Source organism: Phyllobates terribilis, unplaced genomic scaffold, assembly GCF_046119375.1.
Source record: "Phyllobates terribilis strain yellow unplaced genomic scaffold, ASM4611937v1 Scaffold_4__5_contigs__length_816908805, whole genome shotgun sequence".
In the NCBI taxonomy this organism is placed as follows: Eukaryota; Metazoa; Chordata; class Amphibia; order Anura; family Dendrobatidae; genus Phyllobates; species Phyllobates terribilis.
In genome coordinates this window covers 141,243,186-141,261,475 of record NW_027362764.1, presented here as the reverse complement: position 1 = coordinate 141,261,475, position 18,290 = coordinate 141,243,186, and the positions used below count along the sequence as shown (strand labels likewise).

At 43.9% G+C, this 18,290-nt stretch overlaps 1 protein-coding gene across 2 annotated transcripts in view; it reads left to right on the top strand.

Moving 5' to 3' along the window:
- LOC141265126 (ATP-binding cassette sub-family B member 5-like) overlaps positions 1 to 18,290 on the top strand; it is a 762,083-nt gene that overhangs the window by 399,142 nt on the left and 344,651 nt on the right. For both annotated transcript variants that reach the window (XM_073677803.1, XM_073677802.1), the window contains exons 10-11: positions 11,107 to 11,220; positions 13,460 to 13,570. In XM_073677803.1, the coding sequence (XP_073533904.1) occupies positions 11,107 to 11,220; positions 13,460 to 13,570 (225 nt within the window). The remainder of the gene's footprint in view (positions 1 to 11,106; positions 11,221 to 13,459; positions 13,571 to 18,290) is intronic.

The window sequence follows — 18,290 nt, the reverse complement described above, 5'->3', positions numbered from 1 at the left end:
TACTGCCAGCATAGTAAGGAGGTGTGCAGGATCCCTTCTGCGCAGTTAGAAAGCTTGTGGCATGACCAGACAGTCTTTGGGTGCAGGTGGAAGACCGAGAGGAGGTTGAGGAGGCAGAAGCAGTGGAGGAACTTTGACATAAAGAGGATTGACGCACAACTCGTGGGGACGGCAAGACTTGGACAGCAGCCCCTTGTCCTGCTGTCACCATAGTTACCCAGTGCCCAGTCAGCGACATGTAACGCCCCTGTCCATGCCTACTCGTCCAAGTGTCTGTGGTGAAATGCACCCTGTCACACACAGAGTTTCTCAAAGAAGCGGTGATGTTGTGTGCGACATGCTGGTGGAGCGCAGGTACACCTTTCTTTGAGAAGTAGTGCCGACTGGGCATCTGGTACTGGGGCACTGCGACGGACATAAGGTCTCGAAAATCCTCTGTGTCCACCAGGCGGAAAGGCAGCATTTCTGTAGCCAAGAGCTTGCAGATATTGAAATTCAACCTCTTAGCTTTCTCATGGCTAGGAGGAAATGGTCTTTTACTTGTCCACATCTGAGGGACCGAGGGCTGGCTATTGTGCTTAGACGGGGTTGATAAGGGTGTACCCGGCAAACTGCCGGTCTGTGAGGAAGATGCAGGCGGACATGTTAGGTTGCCTTGATCCAAAGGTGGTGCTATCGATGTCGGACAGCGCTCAACACCAGCTGGTGTTACCACCTCCAAAGAAAATGATGACCTGCCAATCACGCTGGCTGTTGCGGGTAAAGAGGTGGCAGGTCTGCGCCCCAAAACAGGTGTGACTGCTGTCCCCCCAGTCACAGAGGATGAAGAGGCCGCGGATGCACAAGATATGGCAGACGGTGGTTGGCCCGGCCGGCTAGGCCGCATTGTAGCACACTGAGCTTCCCACTGCAACTTATGCTTCATGTCCATGTGCCGGTTCATGCATGAAGTACTCAAACTATGTATTTTTTGGCCTCTACTTAGCTTTTGCTGACAAATGTTACAGATAACACGAGTTGGATCATCTTTATCGATCTGAAAAAATGCCCAGGCTATGCAAGGCTTAGCACCCATGCGACCTGAAGAGCCACCACGACTTGTGGTGAGAGGCAGAGTTGTGTTTGAGGATGCAGTTGTTGACGTGCTTCCAGTACTACGTCTCTGTCCAGGAAGGCGCAACCTGACCTCGTCGTCACTAGCATCTTCCTCCACCTCCTCTGCTGACCTCATCTCTTGGCTGACTGTGGGTTGACAGTAAGTGGGATCTCCAACCTCATCATCATCACCCTGTGTGTTATCACACCCGTCGTCCTCAGAGCCAACCTGTTCCTGCCCTGACAAAAAACTAAAGTTGTCGCTCCAATCAGGTATTTGAGTCTTATCATCGTCTTCCTCATTGTCTCCACCAACAGGAGTTACAGTTTGGGAATGAGGGTCTACATTATGGTCAGAACCTTCTGCGTCTGGTCCTGGATCCGACTCATAAAGATTCTGGGCATCAGTGCAGATCATTTCCTCGTGTGGATTCACAGAAGCGCTGGAGTCGACCTCTGATTCCCAGGCTATAGTATGAGTAAACAGCTCTGCAGACTCAACCATCTGTTCTACCTCATACTCAGACGGGCAGCTGGAGATTTGGGAGCTGTGTGGAAGCAAGTGCGATTTGGGTGACACCTTTGAGGACTGGAGTATTTGTGATGTTGAAGTTGATGTGGAGGAGAGCCCACTTAAAGGAGCACTTGATATCCGTTGAAGCACCTGCTGTTTTTGTGCCTCATCTGGAATTTGTAGCGATTGGCGTGGCCGTAAGAAAGGGATCTTATCACATTGTCCGCTAAAAGAAGTAGACATTTTAGTTTGGCTGGAAGATGGTCTTTCTTCTGCAGATGTTACTGTTGCTTTAACACCTACCCCACGGACACAACCTTTTTTCCCCTTCCCAACACGCCTATTCCCCTTTCCACCAGCAGCAGGCCTTTTTACACTCATTTTGGTGGTTAACTAATTCACAACTCTGGAGTTGTTTGCACAAAAAAACAATGGATGGTAACCGAGCAGAGCTGAGTGGCCAAACTGTGGTATTAGGCCAAAACTATTGGCTGGGTTAGATGCAGAAAAAAATATATTCAGTTTGCAACCTGATGGAGGTCAGTATAGATGGACTAATAGAGAAAGTCCGACACACTGCTACAAGGCCAAATATTTTTTCAGAGGTAGATGCAGAAAAAAATTATATTCAGTTTGCAACCTGATGGAGGTCAGTATAGATGGACTAATACAACAAGTCCCACACACAGCTAAAAGCCCAAATATTTTTTCAGAGGTACTGTAGATGCAGATACAAATTATTTTTAATTTGCAACCTGATGGAGGTCAGTATAGATGGTCTAATACAACAAGTCCCACACACAGCTAGAAGCCCAAATATTTTTTCAGAGGTACTCTAGATGCAGATAAAAATTATTTTTAATTTGCAACCTGATGGAGGTCAGTATAGATGGACTAATACAACAAGTCCCACACACAGCTAGAAGCCCAAATATTTTTTCAGAGGTACTGTAGATGCAGATACAAATTATTTTTAATTTGCAACCTGATGGAGGTCAGTATAGATGGACTAATACAACAAGTCCCACACACAGCTAGAAGCCCAAATATTTTTTCAGAGGTAGATGCAGAAAAAAATATATTCAGTTTGCAACCTGATGGAGGTCAGTATAGATGGACTAATACAACAAGTCCCACACACAGCTAGAAGCACAAATATTTTTTCAGAGGTACTGTAGATGCAGATACAAATTATTTTTAATTTGCAACCTGATGGAGGTCAGTATAGATGGACTAATACAACAAGTCCCACACACAGCTAGAAGCCCAAATATTTTTTCAGAGGTAGATGCAGAAAAAAATATATTCAGTTTGCAACCTGATGGAGGTCAGTATAGATGGACTAATACAACATGTCCCACACACAGCTAGAAGCCCAAATATTTTTTCAGAGGTACTGTAGATGCAGATACAAATTATTTTTAATTTGCAACCTGATGGAGGTCAGTATAGATGGACTAACACAACAAGTCCCACACTCAGCTAGAAGCCCAAATATTTTTTCAGAGGTACTGTAGATGCAGATAAAAATTATTTTTAATTTGCAACCTGATGGAGGTCAGTATAGATGGACTAATAGAGAAAGTCCGACACACTGCTAGAAGGCCAAATATTTTTTCAGAGCTAGATGCAGAAAAAAATTATATTCAGTTTGCAACCTGATGGAGGTCAGTATAGATGGCTTAATAGAACAAGACCCACACACAGCTAGAAACCCAATATTTTTTCAGAGGTAGATGCAGAAAAAAATATATTCAGTTTGCAACCTGATGGAGGTCAGTATAGATGGACTAATACAACAAGTCCCACACACAGCTAGAAGCCCAAATATTTTTTCAGAGGTACTGTAGATGCAGATACAAATTATTTTTAATTTGCAACCTGATGGAGGTCAGTATAGATGGACTAATACAACAAGTCCCACACACAGCTAGAAGCCCAAATATTTTTTCAGAGGTACTGTAGATGCAGATACAAATTATTTTTAATTTGCAACCTGATGGAGGTCAGTATAGATGGACTAATAGAGAAAGTCCGACACACTGCTAGAAGGCCAAATATTTTTTCAGAGCTAGATGCAGAAAAAAATTATATTCAGTTTGCAACCTGATGGAGGTCAGTATAGATGGATTAATAGAACAAGACCCACACACAGCTAGAAACCCAATATTTTTTCAGAGGTAGATGCAGAAAAAAATATATTCAGTTTGCAACCTGATGGAGGTCAGTATAGATGGACTAATACAACAAGTCCCACACACAGCTAGAAGCCCAAATATTTTTTCAGAGGTACTGTAGATGCAGATACAAATTATTTTTAATTTGCAACCTGATGGAGGTCAGTATAGATGGACTAATACAACAAGTCCCACACACAGCTAGAAGCCCAAATATTTTTTCAGAGGTACTGTAGATGCAGATACAAATTATTTTTAATTTGCAACCTGATGGAGGTCAGTATAGATGGACTAATAGAGAAAGTCCGACACACTGCTAGAAGGCCAAATATTTTTTCAGAGCTAGATGCAGAAAAAAATTATATTCAGTTTGCAACCTGATGGAGGTCAGTATAGATGGATTAATAGAACAAGACCCACACACAGCTAGAAGCCCAAATATTTTTTCAGAGGTAGATGCAGAAAAAAATATATTCAGTTTGCAACCTGATGGAGGTCAGTATAGATGGACTAATACAACAAGTCCCACACACAGCTAGAAGCACAAATATTTTTTCAGAGGTACTGTAGATGCAGATACAAATTATTTTTAATTTGCAACCTGATGGAGGTCAGTATAGATGGACTAATACAACAAGTCCCACACACAGCTAGAAGCCCAAATATTTTTTCAGAGGTAGATGCAGAAAAAAATATATTCAGTTTGCAACCTGATGGAGGTCAGTATAGATGGACTAATACAACAAGTCCCACACACAGCTAGAAGCCCAAATATTTTTTCAGAGGTACTGTAGATGCAGATACAAATTATTTTTAATTTGCAACCTGATGGAGGTCAGTATAGATGGACTAATACAACAAGTCCCACACACAGCTAGAAGCCCAAATATTTTTTCAGAGGTAGATGCAGAAAAAAATATATTCAGTTTGCAACCTGATGGAGGTCAGTATAGATGGACTAATACAACAAGTCCCACACACAGCTAGAAGCCCAAATATTTTTTCAGAGGTACTGTAGATGCAGATACAAATTATTTTTAATTTGCAACCTGATGGAGGTCAGTATAGATGGACTAATACAACAAGTCCCACACACAGCAAGAAGCCCAAATATTTTTTCAGAGGTACTGTAGATGCAGATAAAAATTATTTTTAATTTGCAACCTGATGGAGGTCAGTATAGATGGACTAATAGAGAAAGTCCGACACACTGCTAGAAGGCCAAATATTTTTTCAGAGCTAGATGCAGAAAAAAATTATATTCAGTTTGCAACCTGATGGAGGTCAGTATAGATGGATTAATAGAACAAGACCCACACACAGCTAGAAGCCCAATATTTTTTCAGAGGTAGATGGAGAAAAAAATATATTCAGTTTGCAACCTGATGGAGGTCAGTATAGATGGACTAATACAACAAGTCCCACACACAGCTAGAAGCCCAAATATTTTTTCAGAGGTAGATGCAGAAAAAAATATATTCAGTTTGCAACCTGATGGAGGTCAGTATAGATGGACTAATACAACAGTCCCACACACAGCTAGAAGCCCAAATATTTTTTCAGAGGTACTGTAGATGCAGATACAAATTATTTTTAATTTGCAACCTGATGGAGGTCAGTATAGATGGACTAATACAACAAGTCCCACACACAGCTAGAAGCCCAAATATTTTTTCAGAGGTACTGTAGATGCAGATAAAAATTATTTTTAATTTGCAACCTGATGGAGGTCAGTATAGATGGACTAATAGAGAAAGTCCGACACACTGCTAGAAGGCCAAATATTTTTTCAGAGCTAGATGCAGAAAAAAATTATATTCAGTTTGCAACCTGATGGAGGTCAGTATAGATGGATTAATAGAACAAGACCCACACACAGCTAGAAGCCCAATATTTTTTCAGAGGTAGATGCAGAAAAAAATATATTCAGTTTGCAACCTGATGGAGGTCAGTATAGATGGACTAATACAACAAGTCCCACACACAGCTAGAAGCCCAAATATTTTTTCAGAGGTACTGTAGATGCAGATAAAAATTATTTTTAATTTGCAACCTGATGGAGGTCAGTATAGATGGACTAATACAACAAGTCCCACACACAGCTAGAAGCCCAAATATTTTTTCAGAGGTACTGTAGATGAAGATACAAATTATTTTTAATTTGCAACCTGATGGAGGTCAGTATAGATGGACTAATAGAGAAAGTCCGACACACTGCTAGAAGCCCAAATATTTTTTCAGAGGTAGATGCAGAAAAAAATATATTCAGTTTGCAACCTGATGGAGGTCAGTATAGATGGACTAATACAACAAGTCCCACACACAGCTAGAAGCCCAAATATTTTTTCAGAGGTACTGTAGATGCAGATAAAAATTAGTTTTAATTTGCAACCTGATGGAGGTCAGTATAGATGGACTAATAGAATGATGCTATGCCCAAAAGATTTTACTTCACTAGGTGCAGTAAAAAAATTGGTATTCTATACACAGGTGGTATATCTTGCAGCACAGATAGGCTACTCCACTGACTAACACACTCTGCAATAGGCCAAAAAGGATTAGCTTTGCTAGATTCAGCCAAATGCTGTGAAAAAAACTTGCACAGCACTGGCACAGACCTGCCTGGCAAAAACTGATAGGAACTGATGTAACCTAGTCCTGAAAAGGACTCCAATTACAATTAGTCTTTACTCCCACAACCTATCTATTTAAGAGCACAGACTTCCCTGATAAAAGTCGTAGGAAATGCTGTAACCTAGTCCTTAAAAGGACTGCAATCACAACTATTCCCTACTCCCAAGCTATCTGTAGATTTGTGCGAAAATTGGCTTGAAATTAACAAGGTATAGCGCACACAGCAACAGCGGTGCCGTCTAACACGCAGCTGCAGCAGTGAGAAAATGGTGGCGACGGGGAAAATGGCTTGGTCTTATAGGGCAAGGACATGTGACATACACTGCCAATGACACATGCCCTTGCTTGTGTGAAAAAAAGCACTTCGCTCCGTGTGTGCGCTGCTGATAGGCTGACAGATTGCACCTCCCCACTGCAAATGCGGGAAAGAGAAAAAAAAATGGAGATCTTCATTGTTCCTGCAGAGATCCATCCCCTGCCCCTCCCCCCACCCCGCTGTACACTCAAACTGCGTATTATCATTAATTTTCATCATTACTGAGAAAAAATCCAGTTATGATTTTGGTGCACGAACAGTTATCGAACATAACCTCGAACAGCCGAATTTTTATCAAATTGTTCGTGTTCGCCGAACGGCTCGAACACCGCCCAAAACAGCTCGAATTTGAGATTGGCGAACAGTTCGAGTAGAACAACGCTCATCTCTAGTGAAGAGATCAACTGACCAAGACACCCAGCACCAGAGGAAAAGACTAGAAGCCAGCAAACCACAAAAAGATGGCCGATAGTAAAACAACATAGATTCTAACAGACATGTTCCATCCCAAAGTCCGACTGGGTCCCGGCTTCCACTATGTTAACCCAGTGTGCCGTCAGCGAGATGTACTGTCCCTGCCCACAAGCACTTGTCCACGTGTTCGTGGTTAGGTGGACCTTCCCAGTAACTGCATTGTTGAGGACAAGGCTAATGTTCTGGGACACGTGCTTGTGTAATGCGGGGACGACACACCGGGAGAAATAGTGGTGGCTGGGGACCGAGTACCAAGTGACGGGCACCGCTAATAGGTTGCGGAAAGCTTTCGTCTCCACAAGCCTATAAGACAACATTTTGAGAACAAGCATTCGAGAAATGTGTGAGTTTAGTAGTTTGGCCTGAGGGGCATTAGTTCCTTATTTGTGCTTGCGTTCCGAGAGGCTGGGGAAGGGACAACAGAATGCTGCACTGCGACAAGGACATGCAGGGTGTCATGATGGTTGCAAGTGTGCAACTACATGTGCAGGGAGGGTGCATCTTTGCCTGTGCCATGGACATGGGATTGGCATGCACTTACAACAGTGGAACAAGCAGTGGTCTCACCCACAGACACCGTTTATGGACCCTGGCGTTTGGCCCACCTAGTTGGGTGCTTTGCAGTCATGTGCCTGAGCATGCTGGTGGTTGTCAGGCTGCTAGTTTGGCTGCCCCTGCTGATGCTGGCCTGACAGATGTTGCAAATGGCCTTTTCATGGTTATCTGGACTATCTTTTAAAAGAACCAGACTCTGGAAGACCTAACAGTTGTACTGGCAACTTCCGTCATGTTGGTGTTCTGGGGAACAGTTGCCTTGTGTCTGTGGCCACCACACTGCTTTTTCCTGCCTGTTGTGGTGCTACGCCTCCCCCTCTGTGCTGCTGTCCTTGCTATGCTTGTCACTGTGCCAGGTTGGGTCAGTGACTTCATTGTCCAACACCTCGTCTTCCATGTACGCACCCTCAGCCTCCTTCTGACTTGGTGGCAATTGTGTCTCATCATCATCATCCACTTCTTGCAACAGTAATTTCACTTTCCCACTTTCACCTTTGTGTGACTGTGGCTGCTCAAATATTTGGGCATTGCTACATGCAATCTCCTCTTACCTCACTTGAAGCTGGATGGGTGAAAGGCCCAAATCTATAAATAAAAAAAGTGAACAGCTCTTTGGAGTGTCCAAGTGTGGGATCACTTGTCTCTGGGCACTCGGCATGGTGGGAGGAAGGAGGATCAGAGTGAGAAATATGTGGTTCAGACTCACGGCTACTGAGACTTTACCAAGTGGAACACAAGGGTGCCGGTGGTGATGGTGGTGGCAAAATGACTGGAAGCATTATCTGCTATCCAACCAACAACCTTTTGGCTTCAAGAGTGGTTTTCCATGGCCCCCTAGTAATTGGGACTGGAAGGTAGTTTGACACAATGTGGGTGTTTGTTGTGTTCCCTCAGCAGGCACAGTTTAATCTTGCCCACGGCCTTGGCCTCTGCGTGCACCATCAGCATCACGTCCACTTCCCCTTCCCTTGCCATGCGCATTTACCATTTTAATTGATTTGGAATATTTGGCACACGCCACAAAATGTCTGAATTACCGCAGTAATATGGGATCATATGTGACAACCACGGTTTTAGGCTGTAGCCTTGTAGTATAGTATTGGTCAGCCACCAAGTGTGAATAGGTTTACCAATACACAGATGACTAACTTTAAATGGAGTGGAATATTTGGCACGCTCCACATATTGTCTGAATTATTACTGCAGTAATATGCGATCACGTGTGACGACCTCGATTTTAGACTGTGGCCTTGTAGTTTAGTATTGGTCAGCAACCAAGTGTAAATAAGTTCAATAAAACACAGATTGCTAACTTTAAATGGAGTGGAATATTTGCACGCTCCAAAAAATGTCACAAATATTACCACAGTAATATGTGATGTGATGTAAAAGTTTATCTTCTTCTACAGTACAGCAATGTTAACAAAATCAATAAAATCTGCCTGTATTCTGCTAACAAGCAAATGGAACAGTAAAATGGAGTACTGTATTGCTTTTTAAGCAAATAATCAGGATTAAGAGCAAAGACAAATAGCCCTGATATGTAGGGCTATGTAAATATGTAACAGCAGCAGCAGACTGAATATATATATATATATATATATATATATATATATATATATATATATATACAGCTCTGGCAACGAATAAGAGACCACTGCAAAATTTCCAGTTTCTCTGATTTTTTCTCTTTATAGGTATATTTTTGAGTAAAATGTACATTGTTGTTTTAGTCTATAAACTACTGACAACATGTCTCTGAAATTCAAAGCTAAAAATTTTGTATTTATTTACAGCAAATGATAAAGCGTCAAAATACTAAAAAAGAAACAGTGCTTTCAGACCTCAAATTACTCATGTTTTAACTCAGGAACAGTTCAGAAATCAATATTTGGTGGACTAGCCATCATTTTTAATCACAGCTTTTATGCATCTTGGCATGCTTTCCACCAGTCTTTCCATGCTTTCCAATAGAAAACTGTTCAGTGGTCTCTTAATTTTTGCCAGAGCTATATATATATATATATATATATATATATATATATATATATATATATATGTGTTGTGGAATACTTATACTAACTAATAAACAAGCAGATCTCTCCCTCATTCAGCAGCATCTCTTCTTACTCTGCCTGTTTCCGGGGTACACTGGGACGAGTATAGGGTAACCAGGTCTTATATAGACCTGAAGACGCTATGCGGCCAGCCAATCACTGTAATGACACAACCATCATGGCTCAGGCATTACAATGAGTGGCAGGCAATCACTGCATGTTAATTGGCTCTCTAAAGAGCGCCAAACATGCGGGGAGGGGACCCAAGCTCCCGCCCGAGCATCCCGGAAATACTGGAGCGCCAAGCATCTCGAGCAGTGACGAGCATGCTTGCTCATCACTAATGTAGTCCAGTTAAAATAGTCCTGAAAATAATCAATGTCAATTAAGTATGCATATACACTAATAGTACAAAATGCAGTAACTTGTATGGAACATACGTGAGGATCCCGGTTTTTCCACTTCAAATGACCGCTGACTGAAAACATTGCTGGTTCAAGGGATTTAAGTGCTGATTACAAGAAGTACATTTGGTTGCTGTCTGCTGTATGCCATTGGTGTCTGGCGTGCGGGAGCAGGCTGGAGAAGAAAGCTGCGTTTATAGAGCCAGGGGCGCTCCGGCCGGTAGAGTGAAGGTGTGTGACGTCACAAAGTCAGGAGTCCTGAGATAACCAGAAAGCAAACCAATGCATTTCGGGGGAAAAACAGTTTGTCTTCATCAGGGTGTATGCTCCTGGTGCCACAGGAGAGTGTTTTATAGTCTGTAGCTCCGCCCCCTCTCCAGAAAAAATATGAACAGCCATTGATCCACAATATTCTAAGTGGTGAGCATTTCACATAATTGCCCAGGATTGACAGGTCTCTGCCTACGTGGTGTATAGGCAGTCCTGTCAATCCACTACAGCGGTTTGGGCTAAGCCAACGGGGACCCACCTGTCCGACTAGTCTCAAGCTCTGCTCAGTCTCCAATGGCTTGAAAAGTATGATTTTCTCTGAAACGCCGCAGCATATCAGGGACAAACATACCTTTGTGAGATCATACAGCCAGTGCCTGATACATGCTGCCCGTGGCTTGAGCAGCATTTATCAGCTGTCAGGATTACGTTAAAATAATTTTGTTAGTTCACATCAGATGATTTGTAATCAGTATTATTATATTATTATTAATGACATTTTAATTATGTAAACTGTGGATAGTGCGGACCATAACACATGCACATACTTTTATATTTACTAATTTCAGGTTTTTTTTCTATTGTTGGTAAAACATATGTTCTTTGACAGATCTTCTTGAGTGTGGTCGTCAGCAGTTTTTGCCTTGGTCAAGCATTTTCTCATCTTGAAGCATTTTCTATTGCAAGAGGTGCAGCCTATGGTATATTTCATGTCATTGACGAGGTAAATCAAAACAATACATAAATTTAGACTAGAGTATATACACTGCTCAAAAAAATAAAGAGAACACTTAAGCAACAGAATATAACTCCAAGAAAATCAAACTTAAGTGAAATCAAACTGTCCACTTAGGAATCAACACTGATTAACAATCAATTTCACATGCTGTTGTGCAAACTGAATAGACAATAGATGGGAATTATTGGCCATTATCAAGACACCCTCAATAAAGGAGTGGTTTCTGGCTGATGTTTTGTTCACTTTTGAATGTTGGTTGTGCTTTCACACTCGTGGTAGCATGAGACGGACTCTACAACTCACAGAAGCTGCTCAGGTAGTGCAGCTCATCCAGGATGGCACATCAATGCGAGCTGTGGCAAGAAGGTTTGCTGTGTCTATCAGCGTGGTGTCCAGAGGCTGGAGGTGCTACCAGGAGACAGGCCAGTACACCAGGAGACGTGGAGGGGGCCGTAGGAGGGTAACAACCCAGCAGCAGGACCGCTACCTTTGCCTTTGTGCAAGGAGGAACAGGAGTAGCACTGCCAGAGCCCTGCAAAATGACTTCCAGCCGACCACAAATGTGCATGTGTCTGCATAAACGGTTAGAAACCGATTCCATGAGGGTGGCATGAGGGCCCAGATGGGGGTTGTGCTCACAGCCCAACACCGTGCAGGACGCTTGGCATTTGCCACAGAACACCAGGATTGGCAAAGTCGCCACTGGCGCCCTGTGCTCTTCACAGATGAAAGCAGGTTCACACTGAGCACATGTGACAGACGTGACAGAGTCTGGAGGCGCCGTGGAGAGCGATCTGCTACCTGCAATATCCTTCAGCATGACCAGTTTGGCAGTGGGTTAGTAATGGTGTGGGGTGGCATTTCTTTGGAGGGCCGCACAGCCCTGCATGTGCTCGCCAGAGGTAACCTGACTGCCATTAGGTACCGAGATGAGATCCTCAGACCCCTTGTGAGACCATATGCTTGTGCGGTTGGTCCTGGTTTCCTCCTAATGCATGACAATGCCAGACCTCATGTGGCTGGAGTGTGTCAGCAGTTCCTGCAAGATGAAGGCATTGAAGCTATGGACTGGCCCGCCCATTCCCCAGACCTGAATCTGATTGAGCACATCTGGGACATCATGTCTGGCTTCATCCACCAACATCACGTTACACCACAGACTGTCCAGGAGTTGGTGGATGCTTTAGTCCAGGTTTGGGAGGAGATCCCACAGGAGACCATCCGTAACCTCATCAGGAGCATGCCCAGGCACTGTAGGGAGTTCATACAAGCATGTGGAGGCCACACACAATACTGAGCCTCATTTTGACTTGTTTTAAGGACATTACATCAAAGTTGGATCAGCCTCTAGTGTGTTTTTCCACTTTAATTTTGGGGGTGACTCCAAATCCAGGTCTCCATTGGTTAATAAATTTGATTTCCATTGATGATTTTTTGGTGATTTTGTTGTCAGCACATTCAACTTTGTACAGAACAAAGTATTCAATGAGAATATTTCATTCATTCAGATCTAGGATGGATGTGTTATTTGAGTGTTCCCTTTATTTTTTTGAGCAGTGTATGATAAAGATCATTGATTCATAGAATACATTGCCAAAACCATGTTGAAAACCTTTTCTCACTAATGAACTTATCCCATTCAACCTCAACATTTCCAAAAATGTCTAAAGCCAACCTTAAAACTATTTCAAGAATCTTGAAAGAAAACCTCTTGTTATAAAATGGATAGTGGCTTGTAATAAATAAACATTAGTGAATTTTTTGAACTCTATTTTTCCACTGATTATCTAAACTGCAAATCTCAAACCTGTTAGAACTCCCCGGCACTGATTCCACTATCCTGATCCTTTCTGCCACAATTGCATCATGGTCATTTTAATGGTGCGTTGGTGGCCACCAAGTTGAAGGAGAAAAAAATAAAAACATCAGTGTGAAACTTGGTGAAGTTGTAAAAAACAAACATTTCAAGCTTCAGATTTCAGGGTAAAATTAACCCTTTATTAGGGAAACACCAGCTTTCCTCTTTACACTGCATTCTTGCTAGCCACCACTGTGCCCATTATCACCATATAGCTCCCGGTTTGTGATCTGTAATCACTATAGCCATCAATTTGATAGTATCCACCTCTATTTTTGTATCTTTAAATTTTGCGTGTTCTCTGGTATCATTTTGATCATATACTCCATTTTTCATAAAATAATTTTCTTTATATATCATTTTTAGAGATCTGGTATTGACAGCTTTTCCATAGAAGGATACAGACCAGATATTATAAAAGGAGATGTGGAATTTAAAAATATTCATTTTTGTTATCCATCTCGACCAAATGTCCAGGTAAGAACAATTACAAATGTTTGCGTCATTTTAAACAAATCTCTCGATTTTTAAAGGAGCAAAAGCTGCATTATTAATTATAATATTATCTGTGACACTTGCCAGTTGTCAGTGAGAGATGTCAGTTACCAGTGTTTTACATCTCCGGTTCATGTTGCTCTGCTTATTAATGATATACTTGTCAGATTAATTTATGTCCAAACCCATACATTTTGTATAAACAGCTACCAATGGTTTAAAATATAGGATTATTACTTGTCATTTTACTAATCACTTGCTGTTCCAATCTCTACCTGATCCCCTGTTGCTCCAGCTATGAGGTGTTGACATGACGTTTGATCTCTGCAGTTAAAATGGTTGTTCCAAAAATAACATTTATCACCTATCCACAGGACAGAATATATATGTAAGTGTCGCGCCCCCGGGGGCCTTACTGTTTGGGGACAGTATATATATATCACGGTGGCTGGCTCAGGGCGGACAGTGCACAAAAGGGGTAGCGATTACTAATAAAGTTCAGAGAAATTTGTGACGCCACCTGTGGTGTCTGGTGAAGGTCACCAGCGCTGCAGCAGTCCACTAAGGCAGGTGTCAAGGCAGCTAAAGATGGTACAGCTCCCCACAGGTGGAGCGGGGCCTCAGGGCAGTGTAGATAAATAGATGGTGGGTGCGCTGGGCGTTGTGGTGCAGTGAGGATCAGTGATGCCGGTGAAGAAACAGACAGAGGCTGTTTGATTCAGTCGTCCAAGGTTTTACTTACAGTTCTTAGGCAAATCACAAATGCACTTTGCAGGTGAAGGCCTCCCTCGTCGCGCTGCATTCACCGGGCAGGGGTTCAGTCCTTTCTCGGCTAATTTAGGAATACCTGGCGGAACCCCACTTTCATCTGTACCTATCTTGACCTTTTTCACACTCGGTCCCTCTCACCGTTGTCCTACGCTGCTCACTCTCATTCCCGCTCGGGTATGCTGAAGTCCTTCCAGTATGTCGGATCCGGGACCAACCTGACCCCCTGGGGTTTTGAGTGTAGCAATCGATCCCTCCTGATCACCTGGCAGGAGCGGGGTGTACGGGTGCCATCCTGCACGCGCCGTACCCCCTGGGATCCCTTAAGTAGAATGGAGCCTGCTCCCCTCCGGGGCCTCTATCCTGGGCCCTAACTTGTAGAGCAGAGCTCTGACTGAGCCTCTGCTCCCGGACTGTTCGTTTGAACAGCCCTCACTAGAACTGCATTGTGTGCTGAACTGAACTCAACTCCCTAGACCTAATATGGCTTCCTATATATACTTACTGTATATGTGCTCCGTGTAACTGTTTCCTCCACCCACACCCACTATTGGTTCCCCCTACCTTTAGGTTCCCCCCCCCTACTCCAGCCTGGGCCAGGGCTCAGCAGAAAACTACATTGCGTCTTGCCCCTCCTTCTGGCCTGGAGCATTGTTGTGTTGGATGTAGGTGGTTGGGGTTCCGTGCGGCACTCCCTCCTTACTAGAGAGAAGGGAGACACCACACCTCGAGGTGAGGTGCAGTGTCTCTGTGGTGACTGAACCCTCAGGGGCGCCACATAAGATCAGTAGGGATTCAGCTGCTGAGACCCCCAGCAATCTTCAGGACAGGCAGTCCAAAGCCATCTGTGTAAATGGATTGGAATTGCGCATGACTCCCATAGATAGTGATGGTCACACATGATCACTTTCACAGCTCTACTTAAATAGGTGACTTTGGGACCACAATTTTTGTAATAGGAAATACTTTGTATAACTCTCTTATCTCACAGTGACAGCAGTTTGGAAATGTATTCAGAAAGGAGGTTATGTGGCGCCCCTGAGGGTTCAGTCGCCACAGGGGTACTGCACCTCAACTAGAGGTGTGGTATCTCCTTCTCTCAGGTAAGAAGGGAGTGCTGCCCGGAACCCCAACACCTGCATCCAACACTACACTGCTCCAGGCCGGCTGGAAGGGCAACATGCATGTGCGCAGCTGCTGAGCCCTGTCCCTGGCTGCAGTGGGGGGAACCCAGAGGTAGGTGGAACCAGTAGTGGGTGTGGGTGGAGGAAGCAGTTAAGGGGAGCACTATAGAGTGAGATATAAAAAGGGAGGCCATCTTAGGGTGGCAGGACAAAACAGCAGGACAGTCAGTGGAGAAGTCAGTCAGGGAGCAGAGTCTCTTTAGGAGCTCTCCTCCACAAGTAGGGCCCAGTCCTAGAGGCCCAGGTGGGGAGCAGAGGAGTAGGCTCCGTTCTAAGGAAGGGATCCCAGGGGGTACGGCGAGTGCAGGAAGGCACCCGTACGCCCCGAATCTGCCAGAAGACAGAGGGATCGTAGGCCGCAAGAAGGGGACCGGCCCCTGGTCCAGCCATGTTATTCTAAGTCTCGGCTGGGAAAACCGGAGGCTTCTGGCTTATATAGTCAGTTGCCGAAGCCTCATTCTAATCCCCGTGAGGGTCAAGCAGGTCCGGGAACTCCAACAAGACAGGAGGGACTTCAAAGCACCCGAGCGGGATTGAGAGTGGGAAGCGCAGGGCAGGAGGGAGAAAGACCCAGCGTGAAGACAGTCTAGCTAGGAACACAAGAAAGTGGGGTTCTGTCAGGTACTCCTAATCTGCCTGAGGAAGTGCTGAACCCCTGCCTGGTGAACGCAGCGTGACGTGGGAGGCTGACACCTGTACAGTGCACCAGTGGAACTGTCATAAGAACTGTGAGTAAAAACTCGGATGACTGCACCGCACTGCCTCCGTCCCTTCTTTCATCTGTGCCATGTCTCCCTCCCGGCACTACATCGCCCAGCGCAACCTATACTCCCTACACTGCCCTGTAGCGAGCTCTACCTGTGGAGAGCCACACCATCTCTGCTGCCGTAACACCAGCTCAAGAGGACCGCTCCGCAGCGGCAGCACCCTTTAGCCGCAATCCACAGATGGCGTCACAAACTTTACAAATCCCCTATAAATATCCCCCTTTTGATTGAACGCCCTGGGTCACGTACTGGGCAAGCCACCGTGATACTTCCCGGCTTCCGAATACACCACGGCCCTGGGGGCGCGTCAGTTACAGTACAAAAGGATTTAAGAAAGATTAGAGATAGACCAAAAGAAATGGAGGTAAGAATCTTAAAGAAGATCTTTCACCAATTTTTTGATGTTTAACTGGAAACACAATGTTATAGTGGATGCAGAAAGGAATAAAACAGATTTTTTTTTTATTTCACCTCTCTGATGCAGAGGTATTAGCTATCAAAGTATTTGGAACCTAAGCAGTTTTTTTTAACTTCCAATGGGGCATTACTAGAGAGGTTTCACTGGGGGTATGTACCTCTTCCTCTTTCTGACGCTATCTAATTATAAGCAGGTAGAAATACACTGGGGAAAGCTGAGCATGCCCCAACAATAGCAATGACAAACAGCTATCCTTACTGCAGAATGCTGGCGTGCTGGAGCACAGCAGAGCTGAGTGTGATTTACTGACAGCTTTCAGTGTAGGGGGAGGGGCAGTACAGCAGACCTTGATTATCATTACAAACACAAATGAGTTTTATTGTCAAGACCAAATATACATTAACATTACCAAAAGCAAGTGTAGTGCTGCCAACTCTGTTGTACTGCACCTTCCCCCACACTGACTTTCTGGAGATAAAAGCTGTTAGTAACACTGAGGTCTGCTGTGCTCTGGAGAATGAAATCATTTTGAAGAGCAGACTGTGTCATCATGTCCTATACAGAGTCTGTTCCAAGCAAAAGTGTGTGCGGGGTGTTTGCAGCACTATGAGATAAGAGCTAATAGAAGTGTTTGTAAATCGACTGCCAGAGATGAGAGCTGAAAGATGTCTGTTAATCACAATCACACTGGCTGTTCAGTTCTCCAGCACATGTCATGCAGTGAGGAGTTCAGACTGTTTGTCAATGCTATTGTGGGTGCATGTTCTTTTTTCCCAAGTGTGTTGCTGCCTGCTTATGATTGGTCAACGTCAGAAAGAGAAAGTATCCATCCCCAGTGAATTCTCTCTCATTATGCCCAAATGAACTTACAAAAGTAAAGTTTATGTGCCAAGTACTTTGATTGCTAATATCTCCAATGTTTTATTCTAAGCTGCAGCTCCTATTACATTGTGTGTTACATGCATGCAGCTAGGTTCAGATAGGGCGAGACGGGTTTTATGAATTTGTTGGAATCCTGGGGGAAGTGTTACTCAGGGTGACCATAGGCTGCAGCTTCTCTCAGGCTCACGATAGATTCAGTTGCTGACCAGACACATCTGACAAGAGTCTTTTTCAACAGTTTAACAGTGGAATTTAATCTGAACCATGGCCAGTGCAATTCAGGGATATTACAGCAACAATCTTCAGTACAGTACAGTCTAATAAAGCAGGCACATTAATGTCAGTCTCTTCAGTGGCATAATTCAGCACAGATTAGATCTCTTAGCAGCATACTTCTATGCATACACAACCACAGACTTTTCCCTCACAAGGACTCAATAGTACACAGAATTCTTTATCCTACATGGAGATGGAGGAGAGGAGGGTTTGATGAGGGAGAAGATCCCTATGACACGATTCCTTCCAGTCCTTATCTTTCTACCCACTAATAATCCACACTGTTAGCTCAGGGAGTCTATCTGACCTGTGTTTAGCTTCCCTCTTAACCTTCGGCTCCAGCCAAACAGTAAACAACTTCCCCACAATCCCCCTGGGGCTCTGCTTAACACTCCCTGCCTTCTGTG